The sequence below is a fragment of the Bombina bombina genome, chromosome 2, assembly GCF_027579735.1.
Source record: "Bombina bombina isolate aBomBom1 chromosome 2, aBomBom1.pri, whole genome shotgun sequence".
In the NCBI taxonomy this organism is placed as follows: domain Eukaryota; kingdom Metazoa; phylum Chordata; class Amphibia; order Anura; family Bombinatoridae; genus Bombina; species Bombina bombina.
In genome coordinates this window covers 240,487,924-240,513,131 of record NC_069500.1, presented here as the reverse complement: position 1 = coordinate 240,513,131, position 25,208 = coordinate 240,487,924, and the positions used below count along the sequence as shown (strand labels likewise).

The 25,208-nt window shown below is 38.4% G+C and overlaps 1 protein-coding gene across 2 annotated transcripts in view; it reads left to right on the top strand.

Moving 5' to 3' along the window:
- SKIC3 (SKI3 subunit of superkiller complex) overlaps window positions 1–25,208 on the top strand; it is a 403,595-nt gene that overhangs the window by 265,997 nt on the left and 112,390 nt on the right. The window contains exons 28-31 of one of the 2 annotated variants that reach the window (XM_053701495.1): window positions 249–326; window positions 1,541–1,665; window positions 21,156–21,254; window positions 23,384–23,507. In XM_053701495.1, coding sequence (XP_053557470.1) covers window positions 249–326; window positions 1,541–1,665; window positions 21,156–21,254; window positions 23,384–23,507 — 426 coding nt within the window. The remainder of the gene's footprint in view (window positions 1–248; window positions 327–1,540; window positions 1,666–21,155; window positions 21,255–23,383; window positions 23,508–25,208) is intronic. The other variant, XM_053701496.1, reaches the window with a different exon arrangement.

Genomic DNA, 25,208 nt, shown 5'->3' with positions numbered 1-25,208 from the left:
ACTACTTTGTTTGGTACCATATGCTAATGCGTTGCACATTTTATCCTATTTTAAGCACCACAATCTGCTTGTGACACCTGCTAGTGGTAGCTTTACTGCTTTCACGTTTTGTAAAAAATGCCTAATGTACATATTGTGTTAGTCGTCTGTATATAATGACTAAGATGGTGCACCATGGCTATTTAGTGAAAAAAAGGCTCTTATTCACTATATATAACTATTCTTTATTCTTCATTATTTCCTCATAGAGCTGTGATGATTCTGCAAGATTCTGATGACAAAGAAAACTATAACGTTGCACTGCGACATTATGGACGTTCACTCTGGTAAAGAGTACATGCTGACTGCTCAACTTGCCTCGTGTTTTTCATTGTTTTATTTATTAATACAATTTGTTTAGTATAATGTAGATAAAAGTATTTGAGAGTAGAATATAATTGCTTTTTTTAAAAAAAATATAAACCATAGTGGATACTCTTCGCTCTTACAATCCAGTTGTTCCCAACCCACGAGACTCAGGTATTTGTTTTAGATTTTAAGACCTCTTGACATTTGCATTTCAAAGATGATCCAGTGGTGCTACGCTTTATCTTTACTGTTATTTATATGTATTTGAAAACGTATCCTCTGGAGCTGTAAGCATACATGGTAACAATCTCAAAAAGACAATTGCAATTGCTCTTGAATTGCCCTTTGATGTTGATCACCTTGTAAAAACATTGTGTACATGACAGCCAATCATATAAATCTTTGATACACTTAATATGGGGGGATTATTTTAATCGCTTTCATATTTATATGTATATGTATCTGATGCAAATGGCCACTTCAGATTTCCATCATATAATTTAGTGCCATTTATATTTGTTGTGTTTTGGGTGAATGTTAAATTGATCATTTTTATTATTCCATTTTATCAGTTAAAGGGACAGTAAACCTTAAAAATAATGTTATATAATTCTGCACATAGTGCAGAATTATATAACATTATTTAGGTGCTATAGCCATAAAACCCTTTTTTACCTTTTAAAATGTAAAAATGACAGCGCTTTTACAGACCCGCTCTCTGCTCTCTGCTGAGCGGGTCTGTAATATTTAGTCAGCGCATCGGGCCAGCTGTATAGTCACAGCCCGGCCCGACCGCGCCATAGCACTAAGTGCAGCTCGCTCCTGTGACAGGAGCGAGCTGCACTTAGTCTTATGGCGCGATCGGGCCGGGCTGTGACTATACAGCTGGCCCGATGCGCTGACTAAATATTACAGACCCGCTCAGCAGAGAGCAGAGAGCGGGTCTGTAAAAGCGCTGTCATTTTTACATTTTAAAAGGTAAAAAAGGGTTTTATGGCTATAGCACCTAAATAATGTTATATAATTCTGCACTATGTGCAGAATTATATAACATTATTTTTAAGGTTTACTGTCCCTTTAACTAACTGCCTTCCAGTAGTATTTAATTCAATATAAAGGAGTTTTGTTGTCCTGACCATGTGTCGTTTCACACCGGTAGTTCATTTAACATCAGTCTCCTTTTTCTCTCCAGTTCTTTAGGTCAGTATGATGAGGCCATCAAAGCGTATGCATCTACCCCTTTGACCGAGTTTGATGACCTCACTGGAGTAGCCCTGACATACTTTAAAAAAGGGCTTTTTCAAGAAAGCATGAAAGGTGAGACATGTTTTTTTATAAACTTTATAAAGTACATTAACTGTGCAGAACTATTGATTTTTCAGACTGCTTGTTTATATTTCTTTCATAAAATGATGATGGTTCACAGTCCTTCATAACATACGGGATATTTCTTCCATGTAAGTGGCAAGAGTCCATGAGCTAGTGACGTATGGGATATACATTCCTACCAGGAGGGGGCAAAGTTTCCCAAACCTTAAAATGCCTATAAATACACCTCCCACCTCACACATACCTTAGTTTTACAAACTTTGCCTTTCATGGAGGTGGTGAAGCAAGTTGTGCTTGATTTTCTTCTGTGATAGACAAGTGTTTCTTGATTTTCTTCTGTGATAGACACAGAATGTTACTTTTAGTCGCAAAATTTTTGCGCAAAAAAAATTTGACGTGAAGTCGCATCTACCATGACGCGAGTTATTTCTTGCGACTTTCTTGACGCAAGTTTTTTTTTGCGCATGACATGACGCGAGTTGCGTCATTTAATTTGTTAAGCTTTGGTGCCAAAATTGTTTATTTCTGCATTTGTGCCTTTTTTGGCGCCAAAATTTGTTATATTAAATCTCCCTCTTTTGCTCTCTGCTCTCATTTGATTCATAGAGGGCTAGGTTGCTTGCTTTTGATTTTACTTTTGTATAAAATTTTTATCATAAGCATTTTTCCCCATTCCTGAAACTGCTATTTTGAGGAAATTGGATATTTGTTTATATGTTTTTTCTTTTTTGTTACAATTTGCGAGATGTCTCAAACTGATCCTGCCTCTGATGTTACTGTAGGAAGAACCAAGCTGCCTGAACACAATTCTACCAAAGCTAATTGTGTATGTTGTAATTAGCTGATCTTTCTTCTTCAGCTTCAGTTCAAATATGTGGCACTTGTTATGAAAAGTTATTACATGCTGATAATGTTTCTATAAGTACAAATACATCTACAAATACATCTACTGATAAACCTTCATAGTCTTAATGTACATTATATTCCTATAGATATAAAAGATTATATTGCTGCAGCCATAGAGAAGGCTATGACTGCTATTCCGCCTTCAAATAAACGTTAAAGGTCTCTCCTAACTTCTCCTTAAATCTGATGAAGTTTGTATTGGTAGACAGCATACTGGAGTATCTTCTGCTGATGAGGATTTCTCTGGCTCAGAGGATCCTACTTCAGAGACAGAGACTTTCTTTTTAAGATTGAATATATTCGTTCTTTATTAAAGTAAGTATTGTTTACTTTGGTTATTGAGGAATCTAGTCCTCTTGATAACAAGAATATTGTTATCTCTCATATGTTTACTAAGGAATGGTCTAAACTTGGTGCTTCTTTTAACCCTTCTTCTAGGTTCAAAAAGCTATATCATTTACCTGTGGCTAATTTAGAGTTTTGGGAAAAAGTCCCTAAGGTTGATGGGACTATTTCTACTCTTGCCAAATGAACTACTATTCCTATGGAAGATAGTGCTTCGTTTAAGGATCCTTTAGATAGGAAGATTGAATCCTATCTTAGAAAAGCATATTTACATGATGGCTAAATTCTTAGACCTGCCATTTCTATGGCTGATGCTTCTGCTTCAACTTTTTGGTTGGACAGTTTAGCTCAACAGTTAACAGATACTGAATTATCTAGCATTGTTCTTTTACTTCAACATGCTAATCATTTCATTTGTGATGCTATATTTGATGTCATTAAGATTGATATTAAATCTATGTCTTTAGCTATTCTTACTAGAAGAGCTTTATGGCCTAAATCTTGGAATTCTGATATGGTGTCTAAATCTAGATTACTATCTTTATCATTTCAGGGTAGTAATTTATTTGGTTCTTAATTGGATTCTATTATCTGCACTATCACCGGGGGAAAGGGAGTTTTTCTGCCCCAAGATAAGAAATCTAAGGGTAAATTTAAAGCTCCCAATTGTTTTCGTTCCTTTCGTCAGAATAGAGATCAAAAGACATCTCCTTCCCCTAAGGCCTCTGGCTCTAATTGGAGACCATCTCCGAATTGGAATAAATCCAAGCCTTATAAAAAACCAAATCCAGCCCCTAAGACTGCATGAAGGTGCGACCCTCAAACCAGTTCAACTGGTGGGGGCAGATTGAAATTATTTCAACACATTAGGACAGTTTCTGTTCAAAATAAGACCTCCCATGGGAAGATTTTTTTCTTTCTCATGTTCCAACAAACCCTGCGAAAGCTCAGGCTTTTCGGAAATGTGTTTCAGACCTAGAGCTTTCAGGGGTGATTGTCCCAGTTCCTCTGCAGAAATGGGGTTTGGGTTTTTATTCAAGTCTATTCATTCTCCCAAAGAAAGAAGATTCGTTCAGACCAATTCTGGATCTGAAATTTTTAAATCTTTTTGTAAGAGTCCCAACTTTCAAGATGGTGACTATAAGGACTATTCTGCCTTTTGTTCAGCAAGGTCAATTCATGTCCACCATAGACTTACAGGATGCTTATCTTCATATTCCAATTCATCCAGACCACTATCGTTTTCTGAGATTCTCTTTTCTAGACAAGCATTACCAATGTGTTGCTCTTCCGTTTGGCCTACCAACAGCTCAGAGAATCTTTTCAAAGGTTCTCGGTGCCCTTCTATCTGTAATCAGAGAGCAGGGTATTGTGGGGTTTCCTTATTTGGACGATATCGTGGTACTAGCTCAATATTTTCATTTAGCAGAATCTCACACGAAACAACTAGTGTGGTTTCTTCAAAAACATGGTTGGAGGATCAATTTACTAAAAAGTTTCTTGATTCCTCAGACAAGGGTCACCTTTTTGGGTTTCCAGATAGATTCAGAGTCCATGACTCTTTCTTTGACAGACAAGAGATGAATGAAGTTAGTTTTAGCTTGTCTAAACCTTCAGTCTCTATCATTCCCTTCAGTGGCTATGTGCATGGAAGTTTTAGGTCTCATGACTGCAGCATTGGACGCAATCCCCTTTGGTCGTTTTTATATTAGGCCTTTACAGCTTTGCATGTTGCACCAATGGTGCAGGGATTATTCTCAGATATCACAACTGATATACTTAAATCCCAAAATTCAACTCTCTCTGACTTGGTTGTTAGACCATCACCTTATTGTTCAAGGGGCCTCATTTGTTCGTTCTACCTGGACTGTGATCACAACAGATGCAAGTCTTACAGTTTTGGGAGCTGTCTGGGGTCTCTGACAGCACAAGGGGTTTGGAAACCTCGAGAGGCAAGGTTACCAATCAATATTTTAGAACTCCATGCTATTTTAAGGGCTCTTCAGGCGTGGCCTATATTGAAGAGAGAACTTTACATTTGTTTTCAAACAGACAGTATCACAAGAGTGGCATATGTCAATCATCAAGGAGGGACTCGCAGTCCTTTAGCAACGAAGGAAGTATCTCGGATACTTTCTTGGGTGGAATCCAACTCTTGTCAAATTTCTGCAATTCATATCCCAGGTGTAGACAGTTGGGATACGGATTATCTCAGCCGTCAGACTTTACATCCCGGAGAATGGTCTCTCCATCCAGATGTGTTTTGTCATCTTGTACAGATGTGGGGTCTTCCAGAAATAGATCTGATGGCCTCTCATCTAAACAAGAAGCTTCTCAGATACCTTTCCAGGTCCAGGGATCCTCAGGCGGAGATGGTGGATGCCTTAGCACTTCCTTGGTTTTACCAACCTGCTTATATTTTTCCGCCTCTAGTTCTTCTTCTAAAGGTGATCTCCAAGATCATAATGGAACAATCTCATGTGTTTCTGATAGCACCAGCATGGCCTCACAGGTTTTAGTATGTGGATCTTGTCCAGTTGCCAGCGTTGGCCACTTTCTTTAAGGCCAGACCTTCTATCTCAAGGGCCATTTTTCCATTAGGATCTCAAATCTCTACATTTAAAGTCATAGAGGTTTCTCAGTGATTAGCACTATGATACAGGCTCGTAAGTCTGTTTCAAGAAAAATGTATCATCAGGTTTGGAAAACCTATATTTCATGTTATTCTGGGCATTCTTTTAGAATTCCTAGGATTTTACAGTTTCTTCAGAATGGTTTGGACAAGGGTTTGTCTGCAATTACTTTGAAAAGACAAATTTCTGCTCTTTCTGTCTTATTTCATAGAAACATTGCTAAACTTCCTGATATTCACTGTTTTGTTCAGGCTTTCATTTGTATCAAACCTGTTATTAAATCTATTTCTCCTCCTTGGAGTCTTAATTTGGTTTTGAAGATTTTACAGGCTCCTCCTTTTGAGCCTGTGCATTCTCTAGATATCAAATTACTTTCTTGGAAAGTGTTATTTCTTTTGGCTATCTCTTCTGCTAGAAGAGTTTCTGAATTGTCTGCTCTCTCTTGTGAGTCTCCTTATCTGATTTTCCATCAAGATAAAGCTGTTTTGCAGACTTCATTTAAATTTTGGTCTAAAGTTGTGAATTCTAACAACATCAATAGGGAAATTGTTGTTCCTTCCTTGTGTCCTAATCCTAAGAATACTCTTGAAAGGTCTTTACATTCTTTGGATGTGGTAAGAGCTTTGAAATATTATGTTGAGGCTACTAAAGATTTCAGAAAGACTTCTAGTCTATTTGTTATTTTTTCTGGCTCCAGGAAAGGTCTGGCATCTTTTTCTCTGGCATCTTGGTTGAAACTTTTGATTCACAAAGCTTATTTGGAGGTGGGGCAGTCTCCGCCTCAGAAAATTACAGCTCATTCTACTAGATCAGTTGCCACTTCTTATGCTTTCAAGAATGAAGCTTCAGTTTATTAAATTTGCAAAGCAGAAACTTGGTCTTCTTTGCACACTTTTACTAAATTTCATAATTTTGATGTGTTTGCTTCTTTGGAAGCAGGCTTTGGTAGAAAGGTTCTTCAGGCAGTTGTCTCAGTTTGATTCTAATGCCTTTGATTTGAGGTTTTTTTTTTTAATTTTTAAAGAAAACTTAATTTTGTTTTGGATTTAATTTCTCTAATTTCTCAGCGGATTTAGCTGTTGTTATTTTATTCCTCCCTCTCTAGTGACTCATGGATTTCCACATCTTGGGTATTATATCCCATACGTCACTAGCTCATGGACTCTTGCCACTTACATGAAAGAAAACATAATTTATGTAAGAACGTACCTGATAAATTCTTGATACATTTTTTGTGGTTATGCCTTTTTTGTATAATGCACTTTATTTTTTTCAGTTCCTCTTTTTGTATGCTTTTTACTCCTGCTTTTTACACCTCACTTCTTGACTACACGTTAAACTAAGGTATGCGTGAGGTGGGAGGTGTATTTATAGGCATTTTGAGGCTTGGAAAACTTTGCCCCCTCCTGGTAGGAATGTATATCCCATATGTCACTAGCTCATGGACTCTTGCCACTATGAAAGAAATGAATTTATCAGGTGAGTTCTTACATAAATTACGTTATTTCCCGCCACTAGGAGTAGGTCAAGAACCCATACATGAGATTTAAATCCCTCCCACCACCCATCTCTTAGTTTTGTTTTTGGCCTTGTAGGAGTTGGATGAGAGTAGTGTTTCTAGCTGCTTGCTTATGGATTTAAATTTGAGAGCTCAGACTAATGCGAGTCCAGAGTCCCTGGAATTATCATTCACAAAGAAGACAGAAGAGAGACTTCACAACAGCTGAATGATACAGGGACATATGAATACCCGGTTATGGCGCAGTATTTCCCTATGACACTTCAGCCATAACTACCCTCAAGCATCGCGAGGGACATATCCTTAGCCTCCCCCTGAGGAACTTAGGTACTTCCGATAACTGCACCTGATGGGCTCTCTCAATGGCGACTCTAGGAACAATATATAGGGGGGGCACATAAGATACCACAGTCAAACTGGGATGGGCACTAATAATTTTCACCATAAATCATACAACTGAAAATAAACTAAATATATATAAATAAGAGTCCAGTGGCACACACATACATACATACACAGTTACACACACACATATATGCACACATACAGAAACATACATTATACATACTGTACACATACACAAAACACACACATGCATACATACACACAGAAACATAAATACACACACACACACATACATACACACACACACACACACACACATACATACACACACACACACATGCATACACACAAACATACACAGACACATACATAGTCATACACACACATATACATAAAGATGACAACAAAACAATTACAACAGTCAATATTTTTTTCATAAGAAGATAAAACACAGATATAAATGGAAAAGGAAAGCAACTTGTATTAAAAATGTTGTATTAATGCATCTTATATATTCCTTTATAACATAATATGCATTAACATACATAGAAAATAGACATATATACATACATTATGCAGTGTGTGTGTGTGTGTGTATGTATGTATTTGTGTGACATAAAAAAGTTTAATATAACAAACTGTGGACAGACATGGTTGTGCAAGGCTTGTGCATAATAGTAATCTCTTTTGCTAAAACAGTGATGTATACTAGACACATTTTTGTGTAATGAAGCACACTCCATTTAATTAATACTGTAACATGACATTCACCTGTCATGTTTTCTCTGATATCTATGGCTGACAAGGTGGCAGAAGTGACAACACTCACTGAGCAAATGTGTTTTTACTTTACTTTGCATTTGTTTTCTCATCATTTCTTTACCAGTCTTTATGACAGTGAGCCAAATTTTCTCCCAGTCTCTCTGACAGACAGTGAACCAATTTATCTCCCAGTCTCTCTGACAGACAGTAAGCCAAATTCTCTTCCAGTCTCTGACAGACGGTGAGACAAATTCTCTCCCAGTCTCTCTGACAGACAGTGAGCCAAATTATCTCCCAGTCTCTCTGACAAACAATGAGCCAAATTCTCTCCCAGTCTCTCTGACAAACAGTGAGCCAAATTTTCTCCCAGTCTCTCTGACAGACAGTGAGCCACATTCTCTCCCAGTCTCTCTGACAGTGAGCCTAATTCCCAACCAGTTTCTCTTACAGAGAGTAAGCCAAATTCTCTCCCAGAGAGACTGTGAGTGAATTTGTCTCACTGTCAAAGAGACTGGGAGAGAAATTAGCTCACTGTCTGTCAGAGAGACTGGGAGATAGTTTGGTTCACTGTCTGTCAGGGAGACTGGGAGAGAATTTTGCTCACTGTCTGTCAGAGAGACTGGGAGAGAATTTGGCTCATGGTCAGAGAGACTGGGAGAGAATTTGGCTCACTATCTGTCAGAGAGACTGGGAGAGAAATTGTCTCACTGTCAGCGAGACTGGGAATGAATTTGACTCACTGAGTGAGTCAAATTTTCTCCCAGTCTCTCTGACAGACAGTGAGCCAACTTCTCTCCCAGACCAGTCTCTCTGACAGACACTGTGGGACAAATTCTCTCCAGTCTCTCCGACAGTGAGCTGTGCCTAGTAAGTCCAAAATAAAAAGGGACATATGAAAGGATCACAAGGATCATGCACTCTCCTTCTAGACCACAGAGACTACTAGGTAAAATTATTATTAAATGGAGGCCATGTGTAGTCACCATGCACCTGCCCCCAGAGACACCACTAGACTGCAAGAAAGCTGATTAGGCTTAAAGGGACACAGGACCCTCCCTTTCACCAAAAATATGGTTTATGTAGGGGCCATGCACTACACCTAGACCCCTCCTTGGTGCAACACCCTTATTAAACTATGAAAAGTATTGTAGAAATATGTGATATGTACATATCTTATTATAGTTTGTTGACTAATAAAATACCAAGTTCATATGTGAATAAAGTGTATTTCAAGCAAAACTGTTGTAGTACTTAAAAAAAACTTTCGCCTAGATTTAGAGTTTGGCTTTAGCCGTCAAAAGCAGCGTTAAGGGCTCCCAACGCTGCTTTTTACCGCCCGTTGGTATTTAGAGTCAGCCAGGAAAGGGTCTAACGCTCACTTCCAAGCCGCAACTTTTCCATACCGCAGATCCCCTTACGCCAATTGCGTATCCTGTCTTTTCAATGGGATCTTCCTAACGCTGGTATTTAGAGTCTTGGCTGAAGTGAGCAGTAGAGCCTCTACCGACAAGACTCCATCCGCAGGAAAAAGTAAGTAGTTAAGAGCTTTCTGGGCTAACGCCGGTTCATAAAGCTCTTAACTACTGTGCTCTAAAGTACACTAACACCCATAAACTACCTATGTACCCCTAAACCGAGCCCCCCCCACATCGCCGCCACTATAATAAATTTTTTTAACCCCTAATCTGCCGACCGCACATCGCCGCCACCTACATTATCCCTATGAACCCCTAATGTGCTGCCCCTAACATCGCCGACACCTACATAATATTTATTAACCCCTAATCTGCCCCCCCCCCCCACGTCGCCGCTACCTTACCTACACTTATTAACCCCTAATCTGCCGACCGGAGCTCGCCGCCACTCTAATAAAGTTATTAACCCCTAAACCGCCGCACTTCCGCCTCGCAAACCCTATAATAGTATTAACCCCTAATCTGCCCTCCCTAACATCACCGCCACCTAACTTCAAGTATTAACCCCTAATCTGCCGACCGGACATCGCCGCTACTATAATAAATGTATTAACCCCTAAAGCTAAGTCTAACCCTAACACCCCCCTAAGTTAAATATAATTTTATTCTAACGAAATAAATTAACTCTTATTAAATAAAGTATTCCTATTTAAAGCTAAATACTTACCTGTAAAATAAACCCTAATATAGCTACAATATAACGAATAATTATATTGTAGCTATTTTAGAATTTATATTTATTTTACAGGCAACTTTTTATTTATTTTAACTAGGTACAATAGCTATTAAATAGTTATTTACTATTTAATAGCTACCTAGTTAAAATAATTACAAAATTACCTGTAAAATAAATCCTAACCTAAGTCACAATTAAACCTAACACTACACTATCAATAAATTAATTAAATAAATTAACTACAATTACATACAATTAAATAAACTAAACTAAATTACCAAAAAAAAACCCCCACTAAATTACAAAAAATAAAAAAAGATAACAAGAATTTTAAGCTAATTACACCTACTTTAAGCCCCCTAATAAAATAACAAAGCCCCCCAAAATAAATAAATTTCCCTAATCTAAATTAAAAAAGTTAACAGCTCTATTACCTTACCAGCCCTTTAAAGGGCTTTTTGCGGGGCATGCCCCAAAGAAATCAGCTCTTTTGCCTGTAAAAAACCCCACAATACCACCCCCCAACATTACAACCCACCACCCACATACCCCTACTCTAACCCAAACCCCCCTTAAATAAACCTAACACTACCCCCCTGAAGATCTCCGTACCTTGAGCCGTGTTCACCCAGCCGGGCACCGATGGACCAAAAGAAGACATCCGGAGCAGCAGAAGTCTTCATCCTATCCGGGCAGAAGAGGACATCCGGACCGGCAGACATCTTCATCCAAGCGGCATCTTCTATCTTCATCCATCCGACGAGGAGCGGCTCCATGTTCAAGACCTCAGGCGCGGAACATCCTTCTTCAACGACGACTACCCGACAAATGAAGGTTCCTTTAAGTGACGTCATCCAAGATGGCGTCCCTCGAATTCCGATTGGCTGATAGGATTCTATCAGCCAATCGGAATTAAGGTAGGAAAAATCTGATTGGCTGATTGAATCAGCCAATCAGATTCAAGTTCAATCCGATTGGCTGATCCAATCAGCCAATCAGATTGAGCTCGCATTCTATTGGCTGATCGGAACAGCCAATAGAATGCAAGCTCAATCTGATTGGCTGATTGGATCAGCCAATCCGATTGAACTTGAATCTAATTGGCTGATTCAATCAGCCAATCAGATTTTTCCTACCTTAATTCCGATTGGCTGATAGAATCCTATCAGCCAATCGGAATTCGAGGGTCGCCATCTTGGATGACGTCACTTAAAGGAACCTTCATTTGTCAGGTAGTCGTCGTTGAAGAAGGATGTTCGGCGCCGGAGGTCTTGAAGATGGAGCCGCTCCTCGTCGGATGGGTGAAGATAGAAGATGCCGCTTGGATGAAGATGTCTGCCGGTCCAGATGTCCTCTTCTGCCCGGATAGGATGAAGACTTCTGCCGCTCCGGGTGTCTTCTTTTGGTCCATCGGTGCCCGGCTGGGTGAACACGGCTCAAGGTAGGGAGATCTTCAGGGGGGTAGTGTTAGGTTTATTTAAGGGGGGTTTGGGTTAGAGTAGGGGTATGTGGGTGGTTGGTTGTAATGTTGGGGGGTGGTATTGTGTTTTTTTTACAGGCAAAAGAGCTGATTTCTTTGGAGCATGCCCCGCAAAAAGCCCTTTTAAGGGCTGGTAAGGTAATAGAGCTGTTAACTTTTTTAATTTAGATTAGGGTAGGAAATTTTTTTTATTTTGGGGGGCTTTGTTATTTTATTAGGGGGCTTAGAGTAGGTGTAATTAGCTTAAAATTCTTGTAATCTTTTTTTTATTTTTTGTAATTTAGTGTTTGTTTTTTTTGGTAATTTAGTTTATTTAATTGTAGTTAATTTATTTAATTAATTTATTGATAGTGTAGTGTTAGGTTTAATTGTAACTTAGCTTAGGATTTATTTTACAGGTAATTTTGTAATTATTTTAGTTAGGTAGCTATTAAATAGTAAATAACTATTTAATAGCTATTGTACCTAGTTAAAATAAATACAAAGTTGCCTGTCAAATAAATATAAATCCTAAAATAGCTACAATATAATTATTCGTTATATTGTAGCTATATTAGGGTTTATTTTACAGGTAAGTATTTAGCTTTAAATAGGAATAATTTATTTAATAAGAGTTAATTTATTTCGTTAGAATAAAATGATATTTAACTTAGGGGGGTGTTAGGGTTAGCTTTAGGGGTTAATACATTTATTATAGTAGGGGCAGATTAGGGGTTAATACTTGAAGTTAGGTGGCGGCGATGTTAGGGAGGGCAGATTAGGGGTTAATACTATTTATTATAGGGTTTGCGAGGCGGGAGTGCGGCAGTTTAGGGGTTAATAACTTTATTAGAGTGGCGGCGAGGTCCGGTCGGCAGATTAGGAGTTAATAAGTGTAGGTAAGGTAGCGGCGACGTTGGGGGGGGGCAGATTAGGCGTTAATAAATATTATGTAGGTGTCGGCGATGTTAGGGGCAGCAGATTAGGGGTACATAGGTATAATGTAGTTTGCGGCGGTGTCCGGAGCGGCAGATTAGGGGTTAATAGTGTAACGCAGGGGTCAGCGATAGCGGGGGCGGCAGATTAGGGGTTAATAAGTGTAAGGGGTGTTTAGACTCGGGGTACATGTTAGGGTGTTAGGTGCAGACTTAGAAACTGTTTCCCCATAGGAAACAATGGGGCTGCGTTAGGAGCTTAACGCTGCTTTTTTGCAGGTGTTAGGTTTTTTTTCAGCCCAAACTGCCCCATTGTTTCCTATGGGGGAATTGTGCACGAGCACGTTTTTCCAGCTAGCCGCTACCGTAAGCAACGCTGGTATTGAGAGTTGAAGTGGCAGTAAATATGCCTTTACGCTCCCTTTTTGGAGCCTAACGCAGCCCTTCAGAGAACTCTAAATACCAGTGTTGTCTTAAGGGTGCGCTGGGAAAAAAAGCAGCGTTAGCAACACGGGTCTTTACCAACAAAACTCTAAATCTAGGCGTTTGTTAGCAGGAGAAACACATTAATGTTATGGCTATATTTAAAACACATCACCAATAATAAGACGTACACAAATCCTATGATATTATGTGCTATACAAATTCAGGGTGCTAATGGTCCCAGGACATCAGGTTATCAGTATAAATAAATAAAGTAGAACCCGATTGACTAAGTATTGGAACATCTTTTAAAAAAGAATATTGGTGGTTTAATCTGCACTTTGCATCGCACTCTTGTATTGAGATTGAGAACTACTGTATATACTAGGTGTCATAGGAATAGCAATGCATAAACAGGGATTTTGAGTTGTCTCAGAGTCAGGGCAGATCCAAGCAACAGTTTAGTTGGCCTGGGGACTGGGAGAGTGAAGTATCTATGAGTGGGGTAAGTTATCTAAACATAGTAATCATAATCTATTAAGTACCCTGTTGTGAGTGTGACAGTGACTTACCCCAGAATCAGATGATCTTCGACAGGAGGACTTCTTTGTTGTTTGCAGTGCCAGACGGCCATTGAGTGCCTGGTGCTGCTTCTTCCCGCGCTCATGTCCTGACTTCTGCACACTGACACAGCAGTGGGCTGGCTCCTCCCTCTTCCTCTCCAGAGTCTCCGGTCATGCTCCCTGTGCTCACACTGCTCAGCAGGGGCGTAACAACCAGTGGGGCAAAAGTCGCGACTGCGACCGGGCCCCCGCCCTCAGAAGGGCCCTGCTGCCTTCAGCACAAACTTTTTTTTTTTTATCACCTCAGCCTGCAGTGCTACTTATTACAGAGTCTCAGTCACTCAGCCCGTTGCCGCAGCGCACCAAAAAATAGATTCATTGGTGCAGCTCAGCCAGAAGCTTTTCCTATTGGCTGGCGGCTTTTGAAGCGCACATTTGCTCTGACGTGCTGGAGTTGAGGAATTTCAGGAAACAGGCATCGATCTGGCTGGCAGCACCTCTCAGATGCAGATGATAAGGTAAGAGCTATTATTAGCCTCCCTCCCCAAGTCCTCTAATACGCTCCCTCCTGCTCAGCTGAATGCCTGTCATTCCTGATTTAGTGGGGGTCACAGCCAGTCACATCACACCCCTCCCTCCCTGCCTGCACTTACTAGGATCACATATTTGTTGTAAGTATCTGTCCCCCCGCCCTCTGTTTATTTTCTTTGGTTTAAAGGTACACTATACCCAAACATTTTAATTCATGATTAAGGTAGAGAATACAATTTTAAACAACATTCCAGTTTACTTCTATTACCTAATTTGCTTAATTCTTTAGATATACTTTAATGAAGAAATAGCAATGCACACAGTGAACCAATCACAGGAGGCATCTGTGTGCAGCTACCAATCAGCAGTTACTAAGCATATCTAGATATGCTTTTCAGCAAAGAATATCAAGAGAATGAAGCAAAATAGATAATAGAAGTAAATTAGAAAGTTGTTTATAATTGTATGCTCTTTCTAAATCATGAAAGAAAAAAATTGGGTTTCATGTCCCTTTAAGGTTTCCCTTCCCGGCCTCTCTATCACTGCTCTCCCGACTCCAGTCCTCTCTCTAAACATAAGTGCCCTTCTCTGATTAAAAGTCTCTAGCTTGATTGGTGTGTTGCTTTATCTCCTATTTTATTTTTTGTGTTTTTACAACAAAAACCACTGTACTACACCTCATGGTCAAGTTTTCCTGGTTTTATTTGGCAAAAGGCTAACAGCACATCCAGCAATATAATGCTTCAAACTGGCAATATTTTAATGTTGCTCAGTGCAAAGTGCAAAAATCTATTTTGTTAGCATGCACAGGTGCTGTTTTCAGATAGACATTTTTATAGCAATTGAAGGATTTATGCCCAGCTGAAATATATATTGTATTGTAACTTATGTTAATAGCATTGGATTTCACTATTAACACACATTTTAATTCTGACATATATCATTCTGGGCATAATTGGTGACTGACATATGGTCCATGCTACTGTATGTTATAATCTGTCTAGTTGGCTAATATTTGCCTTCTCTCTGTCCACACAAATACATTCCTTTTTTGTGTCATCCAACTCCCTCTGCCGCTCACTTCTCCTTCTACTTTGCAGTATCTCACTTTATATTCGGACAGGCAGCTTTCCTCCCACACGCAAGGGCTTAGGGCTGATTTAAAAAACAAAATAAAACATTGCAGGCTGACTTCATTACATATCCCATTTATATGAATTTAATTTTAATCTCTTGTCCTGGAAATGTTGGTATTTATTGGTTACAAAGTTGGTTCCTAAATAATAATAATAAAAAGCAGAAGCATTGCTCTAGCTAGTACATTGTGATCTAATAGGGATGTTACGTGCCAGCTCTAAGGTTTGCTAAAGGTATCAGGAATTTGCCATTTACTGTATATGCTTGAATACATAACTGTGTACAGCTTGGCTCATTATATTGTCTGTAGGATGTATGTGCAGATACCTGTGTTATTCATGTGTCCTATTGCTTCTGTGTGCTGTCAGCTGATGGATTAGATGCTATTTCATTAGTATTATTGATGAGAGCTGTTTCTTTAAAAAGTCTGAATTGCTTGACATGTTTTGTTAGTGACACTCGGAAATGCTTTTAATGCAGCTGAATAAACTTATCCTAACAATTTGCCATAAACTATCTCTTCTTTTTTAAAATGAAAATACATCATACTTAGCCACATATAGTTTTTGTGTGTATATATATATATATATTAGGGTTGCACCGATACCGATACCAAGTATTTGCATGAGTACTTGTACTCGTGCAAATGCACCGATACTTAAACCAATACCTCCACTTCCTACCCATATACTATCTTGTGGTGTTTTTTTCAAACTGCATATTCCCATTTCATTTTAAACTGGAGTGGAGACTAAACTAAAAATTGTTTATTACTGTTCTGCCAATACAAATTGCTGTTATTTGTATTATTGTAGTAGAGATCACTGTACCTCGTTCAGACAAACCCCTGAAGTACTGGGCAGTTAATAAACAAATTTCCAGCTCTGGCTAAAATGGCCCAAAAATATCTTTCTGCCCCATGCAGTATGGTGGAAAGTGAAAGACTGTTCAAATTAGAGTCAAACCTCCATATAAATGTCAGATGTTATATAACAGCCCTACAACCCAATTGCATCACCCCTTTAAATTTAATATTTTATTGTAATATTTTTTATTTATAAGCATGTTCAGTAAACTTTTGACAAATAAAACGGTTTTATTATTTCATAATGTCTTTTGAATTACAGTCCTTTATAATTATAAAGAAAGAATCTTAAATAATTAGTCTGTATTGTGCTTGGTAAACTGTCACATGACATTAAAAAAAAGTATCGGTAATTGGTATCGGCGAGTATTTGAAAACAAGTATCGGTACTTGTACTCGGTCATAAAAAAATGGTATCGGTGCAACCATAATATATATATATATATATATATATATATATGTGTGTGTGTGTTTGTGTGTGTATGAGTGTATATATATATATATATTTGTGTATGTGTGTGTATATATATATATATCTGTGTGTGTATACAGCAACCATTTTTTTCTGTTTTAAATGTTGGGGAAAAAATGTATTAAATTCACATTTTTGTGGGGGGCCTGCTTGGATTCTCGCACCGGCGCCCTATGGTTTCTAGTTACGCCCCTGCTGCTCAGTGTGCTGTAGGAATGTGACCACTGACTGTGACCTGGCTGGCTAGTCTAGAGGAGGAGCAAATAGTGCCAGGCTGTAGGCATCATGCAGCAGCATGGGGTATTGCAGCTGGAGTGCTGACTGTGCCGTGGTGTTGCGTGTAGAGCCCAAAGAGCTGGCACGAGGCACATGTGGTGGGCGGGGTTTCAAATCCAAGTCCAACTGTGAACTGTCAACTGAACTGTTTCTGTCACACTGATTGACCACATGAGCTCTCATCTCATTAAATAAAACTGTTTAATTTAAGGAAAAAAAATATCCGATTCAGTCAGCTCACTTCACAGTTCAGTTCACACTTATCAGTACACAGTTTGTTACACTGACACAACACGATCACGCATTATGCTTTTGCACAGTGGCTGGTGGCCGGGGGGGGCAAACCTTGACTCAGGGAGGGCAAAATGCCCCCCTGTAGCAACGCCACTGGCCTTATCTATTATTTGGATAGACATATCTGCTACATTGGTTAAATGGAAACTATTAAAATGGTGTGCTAGTGTTGATTCTTTCACATAGTTCTTCACATCTCTTGTATGTTCTCTAAATCTTTTCCTAGCCTCACGTGATGTTTTACCTACGTACTGAAATTTCCAAAGATTGCAGGTTAGCAAATATACAACAAAGTGGTGCCACAATTGGCATAAAAATCAATAGAATATTGCCTGTTATCTGCACTGGAGATAAAAAAAAATCCCCTTGTAGGATGTTTGAACAGGTATTACAACTTCTTTTACCACATTTAAAATTTCATTTTTGCATAGCAAATCAGATGCATTTTTTAGTTTTTAACTAAACTATGAGAAATAGATTGGCCCAGGATTCTGGGTTTCTTTGTAACATATGTACACTTTTTGACAAAAGATTTCTACGTACACATAATTATTTTATGTTCAATGAAAATTTGCCCCAATGTTTAACAATCTATATATATAGCATGGTGGGAACTGACACACATATATTCAACTTTGAATCCATGGTATGAAAGAATTTAACATTTTGTTTGTTATATAGATGACCTGCTCTTTGTAGTGAAATATCCAGTGGATGATAACAATAATGAATAGGGTTTACAATACATAGGACTTTACAGCAAAGATAAGGTTAATTACTTACCCTACAAAGCTTAAAGGGACACTGAACCCCAATTTTTTTTTCATGATTCAGATTGATCTTGAAATTTTAAGCAACTTTCTGATTTACTCCTATTATCAATTTTTCTTCGTTCACTTGCTATTTTTATTTAAAAAGCAGAAATGTGATGCATAGGAGCCGGCCCATTTTTGGTTGAGAACCTTGGTTATGCTTGCTTATTGGTGGGTAGATGTAAGCCTCCAATAACCAAGCACTATCCATGGTGCTGAACCTAAAATGGACTGGCTGCTAAGATTTACATTCCTGCTTTTAAAATAAAGAAAGCAAGAGAACGAAGAAAGATTGTTAATAGGAGTAAATTAGAAAGTTGCTTAAAATTTCATGCTTTCTGAATCATGAAAGAAAAAAATGGTGTGTTCAGTGTCCCTTTAAATAATTAAATGATCATCAGCACATATAGAAAGTCGACATGAACTCTTCATGCATCTTCTCAGCATCCCAAACTCTTGATACGAGCAATACCCAAGGGACAATTTATTCAACTATGAAGAAATACCAAATCAGATACTCTCTATGAGCAACAATCTATGGATTTAAAAGAAAGACTTCTACATAGGGGCTATGTCTCATTAGCTTTGGAAGAGCATAGAAGAAAAGTAAAAGCTTATACTATGTCTCATAAAGGAAGAAATACAAAGGGCAATAACAATAGATTTGAAGATGCCATAGTATTTACTACGGAATACACACAGCAATATGACACTATTGTAAAAATCCTGAAAAAAAACCATATACACACATTATTGAATGATGAAGTGTTACATCCTTTTGTCAAGAAGTGTAGATATGTTTCAAAGAAACCCAGAACCCTGGGCCAGATCTATGACTGGGGGGGGGGGGCAGTCATAGATCTGATGGCTTCTCACTTAAATTACAAACTCCCAAAGTATTGTGCAAGATCAAGAGACCCAAAGGCTCATTCGATAGACTCCTTGGTATATCCACAGGAGTTTCATCTAGCATACCTGTTTCCTCCATTTGTTCTTCTTCCAAGAGTCATTGCTCTGATTTAACAGGATTCAGCGTCAGCAATATTAATTGCTGGCCTGGCAACGCAGGACATGAAATGCGGATATAGTGCAGATGTTCCGATCTCCCCCATGGATTCTTCCTCTGAGATAAGACCTGTTGTCGCAAGGTCCTCTTTTCCATCAGGATCTCAAATCTCTAAATTTAAAGGCTGGTACGTTGAACGCCAAGTTTTGAGACACAGAGGTTTCTTAGATTTGGTCATTGATACTCTGATACAGGCTAGAAAGCAAGTGATGCACAAGATTTGGAAGGCCTATTTTGAGTGGTGTTCTTCCAAAGGGTTCACTTGGTATTCCTTTAGGATCCCTAGAATCCTTCATTTTTTTACAAGAGTTCTATCTTCAAGCTACTACTGTGGAACTCGTAAAGGACAAAAAGCTACCAGGGTAGCGTTGACTTCTTGGCTTAAACAAGTTATTCAAGGCTTACTTGATGGTGGGATGGTCGCCTCCCAAGCGTATTACAGCTCATTCTACAAGAGCAGTTGCAACATTTTGGGCTTTTAAAAATGGAACAGATTTGCAAAGCTGCCACATGGCCTCTGCATACTTATTCAAAATGTTATAATTTTGATGTTTTTGCTTCTTCGCAAGCAGCTTTTGGCAGGAAAGTTTTTAAGGCCGCGTTATTGCCTAAATACGAACTGCCAGAAAATTGTACCACCCTTTACGTAACATAGACCATCTGCTTGCGTATTAATCTCATATGTTATGGAGGACTATGTACCATCATTATTTTAGAAAAGAAAACAAAATTTATGCTTACCTGATGAATTTTCTTCTTTCGGTCTGATGATTGTCCACAGTCCCTGTCCATTTAAATGTTAGCGCGATAGTTCTAAAGACACCTCTACAGACCCTGCTTTGTCTTTTCTACCTTTATCTTTCCTATTCTCTACTTGGCTATATGTTCAACTAAGAGAGAGGTGGGAGGGATTTAAATCTCTTGTGTGGGTTCTTGACCTCTTCCTAGTGGCCATAAATATATCCAGTATGTCATGGAGGACTGTAGACCATCGTCATTCAGAAAGGAAATCATTTATCAGGTAAGCATACATTTTGTTTTTGTATTTGTGTGCAGGAGGACTGCTTTAGTGCATTTCAATAATAATGGTAAGGTGCTAAAAATGCTTAACACTTAATTGGTTTTACTATAAGGTATGTTTTTTGTGGTAGATTGATTGCTCATAGGATTACTCCTACTATAATGTACTTGCAGGTTTATGGCTTTCTGGGGTGCATTTGATTTAAATAAATTCTGTTTTGATTATAGAGTTCGGAACTCTTGGCTTGATTTTGTGTGTTTCCTAGTGTCATTTGAAACCCAAGGAATATGCTTGCTTTTACATACTTGCCATGTACTTTAAGAGTTATATAGTTTTATTATACAAGCTGTGTAATCGTAGGACTTGGGCTAGAATATGAGTGGAGTGGTATTTGCGCTCAAATTCGAGCGTTAAAACCATTAGAAGTAATTTTTTGCATTCTAATATTTGCGCTCGTATTACGAGTTGACAGTAAAAAGTTTGCAGTCTTGTGTTCACAAATTCATGGTAACAAATTGACTTTAAGAAGTCACAAACACAAAATCACATTCCTCTATAGACCCACAAGTCACACAAACCTGATTGCGGTTATTTACAAGCGCAGCATAAAAAGATAATATTGCATATTTCATAATCCGATGTTCTGTATATAGCAGAATATGTTCTATTTATTCTTAAAGAGGTATTTAAATATCTGATGGATTTTTGCACAAATATATATTTATTCCTATATATATATATATATATATATATATATATATAGATATAGATATAGATATATATATATATATATATATATATTAATCTTCTTTCTGATAAAAGTAATGGCCACTACTCTATACTTATCTTACTTGACATCTCACCTGCCTTTGACACAGTTGACTACCCCCTCGTACAGACCCTTAGCTCTCTTGGCCTTTGTGACACTACTCTTTCTTGGATTCATTCTTCTCTTTCTCACAGGTCTTTTTCTGTGTCATTTGCTGGTGACTCCTCCTCTCCAATGCCTCTGTCTGCTGGAGTACCTCAAGGATCTAATCTGGGTCCTCTACTCTTCACTGGGTAAACTTATCAACAGTTATGGCTTCAAATATCACCTCTATGCTGATGACAACCAGATCTACCTCTCCACCCCTGCTCTCTCTTCCTCTGTCCTTTCTCATGCCAGTGACTGCTTATCTGGCATTTCTTTTTGGATGGCCACTCACCACCTAAGGATTAACATGTCCAAGACTGAGCTCCTTCTAATCCCCCCTCTAGCTCTACACCGACTTCTGACTTTTCTATCCCTGTCTACGGCATCCCCATCTCCCTAAGTCCGCTGCCTCAGAGTTACACTTGACTCAAATCTATCTTTATCCCCCACATCCAATTGCTTTCTTCATCCTGCTGCAACCACCTATGCATTATTTTCAAGATCCGCCCTTTTCTGAGCACTGACACCACAAAGCAAATAATCCACTCCCTTGTAATTTCCCGACATGACTTTTGCAATAACCTACTTACTGGCCTTCCTCTTTCCCGCCTCTCCCCTCTTCAATCCATCCTAAATGCCTCTGCGAGGCTAATCCACCTTTCCTGTCTCTCTGTATCTGCTGCACCTCTCTGCAAGTCCCTTCATTAGCTCCCCATTCACAGCAGAATTCAATTTTAAATTCTCACCCTTACATACAAAGTTCTCACCAATGCTGCTCCCCACTTCCTTTCTTCTATAGTCAACAAGTATACTCCAGCCCGCCCACTAAGATCCAACAATGACCTGCTCCTTGCATCTTCGACTATCACCTCTTCCCATGCTAGACTGCAGGACTTCTTCTGGAACACTCTCCCTCATACTGTCAGGCTTTCCCCTAATCTTTCTTCTTTTAAATGCTCCCTGAAGACTTTTTTGTTCAGAGAAGCCTACCACCCAATTCAGTAATAAATTCTGCTTACCTAATATTTCCCTCATCTAACGAGGTATTAACATATTTCTCACTCTTGCAGTCCTCACCTCCTGTTTCTCAAACTCCTACCCTTCTAGATTGGAAGTTCCCACGGGATTAGGGCCCTCAATTCCTCCTGTATGTGTTTGTCAAATTTTGTCTTGTCTCTTACAAGATTTATATCATTGTTTTGTTTAAATTAATTTTACCCATGGACAGCGCTGTGTAATATGTTGGTCGCTTTATAAACAAAGTATATCAATAATAATAATTATATACTTACATATACCTTTATAACACCTGAGCCCTTATAACATGCAATATTTTTTTAAATCATTTTTATCAGTCAGTGTTATGACTGCAACTGTACTGTAATTTTTATGTTTTTTTTGCAACTTTTTTTGTTGTATTTAACCATTAACAATCTCTAAAGTTGTGGTAATCATTCTAGCGTAAATCATGATTTCGCTCACATGTTCGCATTTACGTTCAACTTGTAATATGGGCGTAATTTACCTTGAGCACAAACGGCCTCGAAAATCCGATATCAATTGCGCACAAACGATAACGCTCCACTCGTAATCTAGCCCTCTGTGTTTTACAATTGGTTTGTCAGTATTGTTGACATCTAAAGTTGAAATGAGTACTTTAAAAACTGCAGTTAAATATATGTTAACATTCTCATTTAAAAATGTTAGAAGTGAACAGGGAATACCCTAGCTCCCTTCTCAGCTTTGATTCATTCAGAATGTAACCTTTTGAGTACAGGAGAACAGTATAAAGTTTCCCTTATCGCTTAGTAGATTAAAGGAGCATAAAACTCCAAACATTGCTTTTATGATTCAGGTAATGCATAATATTTTAAACAACTTAAAAATGTACTTCTATGATCAAATTTGGGTAATTCGCTTGGTATCCTTTGTTGAAGGTTCAGCAATGCAATACTGGGAACTAGCAGAACATATAGGGTGAGCCAATTACAAGAGGCATATATGTGTTATGACAAGAGACATATAGGCTGTAGAGATAACATTATTGTTTGCTGTTTGTGTTCTCAAGAAAGTACAAGCATTTGCTTTTAAATTATGTGTTATCTTTTATCTTTTCAATAAACGACTTTATGTAGTAAACTTGTTATAATCATTTGCATTTATTATTGAGTCTTGTAGTGAATAACTTCAAAAGAAAAACAAATCTGTAACAAACAATAGTAATGCTTTCAAGTTATCTTTTCCCTTATTTCATTATTTATCTGCATTTAATTAGTTTACAAGAAGGCCTTGTCAATAGCTAAGACGGAGCAGGAAAAAGCCCAGATACTAACAGCACTTGCAATCATTGAATACAGACAAGGTGAAGTGGAGTCAGCTAAGACTCTCCTGTTTAAATGGTAAGTCTTATCCAGGTTGCATGAAATAAAGTCTTGTTGATTAACCCTTTAATGACCGGTTTTATTTGTCTACATCGATGTAAACAAATTGAAATCCCACATTCTTGCACACAATCGCGAGATTTCAATGATGGGATTGGGTCAGGGGGGCTTCCCTATAATGCTAGGCACGCCCTCCAGACCGCGATCGCATCCTGGAAGCGCTGTTAGCTTCAGGACAGCCAGTGGTTATTCCGTACAAACGGTGCTAAAGCCTGGTGTAGTTAGGACGGAATATCAGAACGGCCTTAAAAAGTTAACTACCTTGTACAAAACCATTTATCCAAACAGCTTAGGATCAGAAAAGATTTGGATTTCAGAATATTGTTATATTTGCATTTGTAAAATTGGACCAAGTTTAATAAAAAATATAATTAATGCAATATTGACATTCATAATACAGCTTATACATGTAACCTAAAAGTAGCTTTATAACATTTGTAATACATTTGTAATACTTTTTTGTTCATTGTACCATCAGAAAGGTAATATAGTACTTCTATAGTCTAATATATATAGTACCTATATTTAAAACAGCAACTATTAACTTATCACTTGTAATTTTTTAACATAAAAAGCAGTCCAAAGACATAGGCAGAAAATATTGTTATTTGTAATCATTTTTATTTTCTAAAAAAATTAATAGAAAAGTCTGGATTTCAAAATAATTCGGAATTCCTAATTTGGGGCTTTATGCCTATACAGGCGTACCTCAGAGATATTGCGGGTTTGGTTTCAGACCACCCCAATAAAGCGAATATAGCAATGAAGTCACACTAATTTCTTTGTTTACCAGTGCATATAAAAGTTATATATACACTATACCAGTGGTTCTCAACCAAAGTGACCTCAAGGCCCGGTAAATTTTAGCTGGACATGTCCAGGGCCCGGTAGTTTATATATATATATATATATATATATATATATATATATATATTTATATAGTAAGCAGCAGGGATTTGCCCTATAAGTAACTAAGCAGTTCAGTGTGGGTTTAGTGGGGGCCCTGGAGTGTGGGGGTCCTGCCGAGGGTCTGTCGCTGTGAGGGCCATGGAGTGTGAGGTCTGGCCCTGGAGATTGGGGACCCTTTCTTTGGCCCTTAATGTTGGGGGTCCTGGCTCTGGAGGTTGATGGGCCTGTTGGGGTTAGGGCAGGGAGGCTACCATGTTCATTTGCATACATTTGAATACATTTGGGTCAGTATGAGACAGTTTTCAGGGGCCTTGATTGGTCTCAGTCTGCCCCTTGTGTGCGGTGGGGTAAGAGTGTGCAGTGGGGGCATGACAGGTCAGGGCCCACCAGCAGGGCTATCATGGCCCGGTACTGGGCCACGGCCCAGCTGTTGAGAAACCAGGCACTATACTATATATATATTTTAAGTGGGCAATAGCATTATGTCTTAGTTAAAAAATATTTTATTGCTAAAAAATGCTATAACCATCTTCTGAGCTTTCAGCGAGTTTTAATCATTTTGCTGGTGGTGTGTGTATAAATGCCTTCATGTGTATTTATGTGTTTATATGAGTATATATGTTGGAAAAATGGCGCCAATAGACTTGCTCGACACAGGTTTGCCACAAACCATACATTTGTAAAAAGAGCAATATCTGCGAAGTGCAGTAAAACAAGGAATGCCTGTATTTGTAAATTCATGTTAATAGG